This window comes from Sesamum indicum, unplaced genomic scaffold (genome assembly GCF_000512975.1).
Source record: "Sesamum indicum cultivar Zhongzhi No. 13 unplaced genomic scaffold, S_indicum_v1.0 scaffold00212, whole genome shotgun sequence".
In the NCBI taxonomy this organism is placed as follows: Eukaryota; Viridiplantae; Streptophyta; class Magnoliopsida; order Lamiales; family Pedaliaceae; genus Sesamum; species Sesamum indicum.
Window position 1 is genome coordinate 110258 of NW_011628106.1, and position 1656 is coordinate 111913.

The 1656-nt window shown below is 36.5% G+C and overlaps 1 protein-coding gene across 1 annotated transcript; it reads left to right on the forward strand.

Moving 5' to 3' along the window:
* The first annotated feature begins 269 nt into the window (after positions 1–269).
* LOC110011383 lies at positions 270–1520 on the forward strand. The gene is made up of 3 exons (XM_020691435.1): positions 270–304; positions 454–843; positions 1088–1520. The coding sequence occupies exons 1-3, from the start codon at positions 270–272 to the stop codon at positions 1518–1520; spliced, it is 858 nt and encodes a 285-aa protein (XP_020547094.1).
* The last annotated feature ends 136 nt before the right edge of the window (positions 1521–1656 follow it).

Below are 1656 nucleotides of genomic sequence, written 5' to 3' on the forward strand. Positions count from 1 at the left end.
TAGGATTCATTTATATTAGGCTTGCCCTTATTATTTAATAAGTTAGACTTTTTAATTAATAAAGGCTTATTGGGCTTATGTATTTAATTGGGTTGAATATATGATGAACTTAATTAGGTAGATTTTAATTAAATTGGATTTAAATAAAATTAGTTGGGCCTTGTATTTTTATCTTAATAAAATCGGACTAATAATTATCACTTTTGGAAACTGCTATGTTAGCCATTCTTTATTTGGAATAAAAAATATAATACCTTTTGGATTGTAGAATGAACCTTGACACATTTTGGTACATTCATACAAGGTATATATATTAGTTATTTTGAATAACTAATAAGCTAACACAACACAAAGATTAATTTCCTACCCTAGATCTCCAAATCGGCCGCTCCCTTCTTCTACACACTTGGTGTGATCTTTTCTCCCTTATTCTTTTCTAGCAAATTGAATTAGGGGATCTCATATTCCGGTGTGGTGTGGAGCTTTAGAAGATAATGAAACTTGGAGTGTCACTGAACTCCCTAAAGGAAAAAGGGCCGTAGGCAGCAAGTGGATTTACAAATTGAAACTGAAATCTGATGGTAGTACACAGAGGTATAAGGCAAGACTTGTTGCCAAGTGGTACAATCAAATTGAAGGGGTACATTACATGGACATTTTCTCTCTAGTAGCAAAGGCTGTCACTATTAGTATCTTATTGGCAGTTGCTTGTAAACAGCATTGGTTTTTGCATCAGTTAGATATTAACAATGCTTTTTTGCATGCTTATATAGAGGAGGAAATTTATATGCATCCTCCTCAGGGATACAAGGTTCCTAAGGGACATCTATGCAAGCTTAAGAGGTCCTGTTATGGCCTCAAATAGGCACCCAGGGAATGGAACCTGGAATTCACTAAAAGTTGATCACTGTTTGTTTACTATAACTACAGAAATTGGATTTTTTTGTCTACTTGTATACGTGGATGATGTTCGTCTTGCAGGGCCATGTGAGAAAACAATTACATAGTTTAAAATTAAATTACATAAACTTTTCACTATTAAGAATTTGGGAAAAGCCAGATTCTTCCTTGGTCTTGAAATTTGCAGGTCTGAAACAGGGATGATCATTACACAAAGTAAGTATGTCAAGGACATCCTAACTGATACAGGTATGACACAATCCAAAGCCACTAACACAACACTTCCAGTTGAACTGGACTCAAGAGCAGGATCAAGAGAACAACTTCAAAAACCGAAACCTGCAGAAGACTGTTGGTTAGTGTTGTATCTGGGCTTTACAAGACCAGATATATGTCATGCTACTCAACAGTTAAGTCAATATATGCAACAACCTTGCAAGGATCATTGGGATGCAGCATTGCATTTAGTGAGATACTTGAAGGGGACAGTCAACAGAGGTTTGCATTTCAACTCTACAGACAGTTTTGACTTGGAAGCCTTCTGTGATTCAGATTGGGCCACCTGCAAAGAGACTAGAAGATCACTAACAGGTACTGCATATTCTTGGGAAGAAGCTTAGTGTCTTGGAAAACAAAGAAGCATACGACAGTGTCAAGATCCTCAGCAAAAGTTGAGTATAGAAGCATGGCTTCAACTACTTGTGAATTGGTGTGGATTCACAGTCTCCTTAAGGACCTAAGGATCAATGTCCCTAC

What these genes read in the sequence shown, in the direction of transcription:
- LOC110011383 (XM_020691435.1), top strand. Translation starts at nt 270, where the DNA reads ATGAACCTTGACACATTTTGGTACATTCATACAAG. An exon ending in TTTTGGTACATTCATACAAG is followed by an intron (nt 305 to 453) that starts GTATATATATTA and finishes AAATTGAATTAG; the next exon opens with GGGATCTCATATTCCGGTGT. An exon ending in CATCTATGCAAGCTTAAGAG is followed by an intron (nt 844 to 1,087) that starts GTCCTGTTATGG and finishes TGAAATTTGCAG; the next exon opens with GTCTGAAACAGGGATGATCA.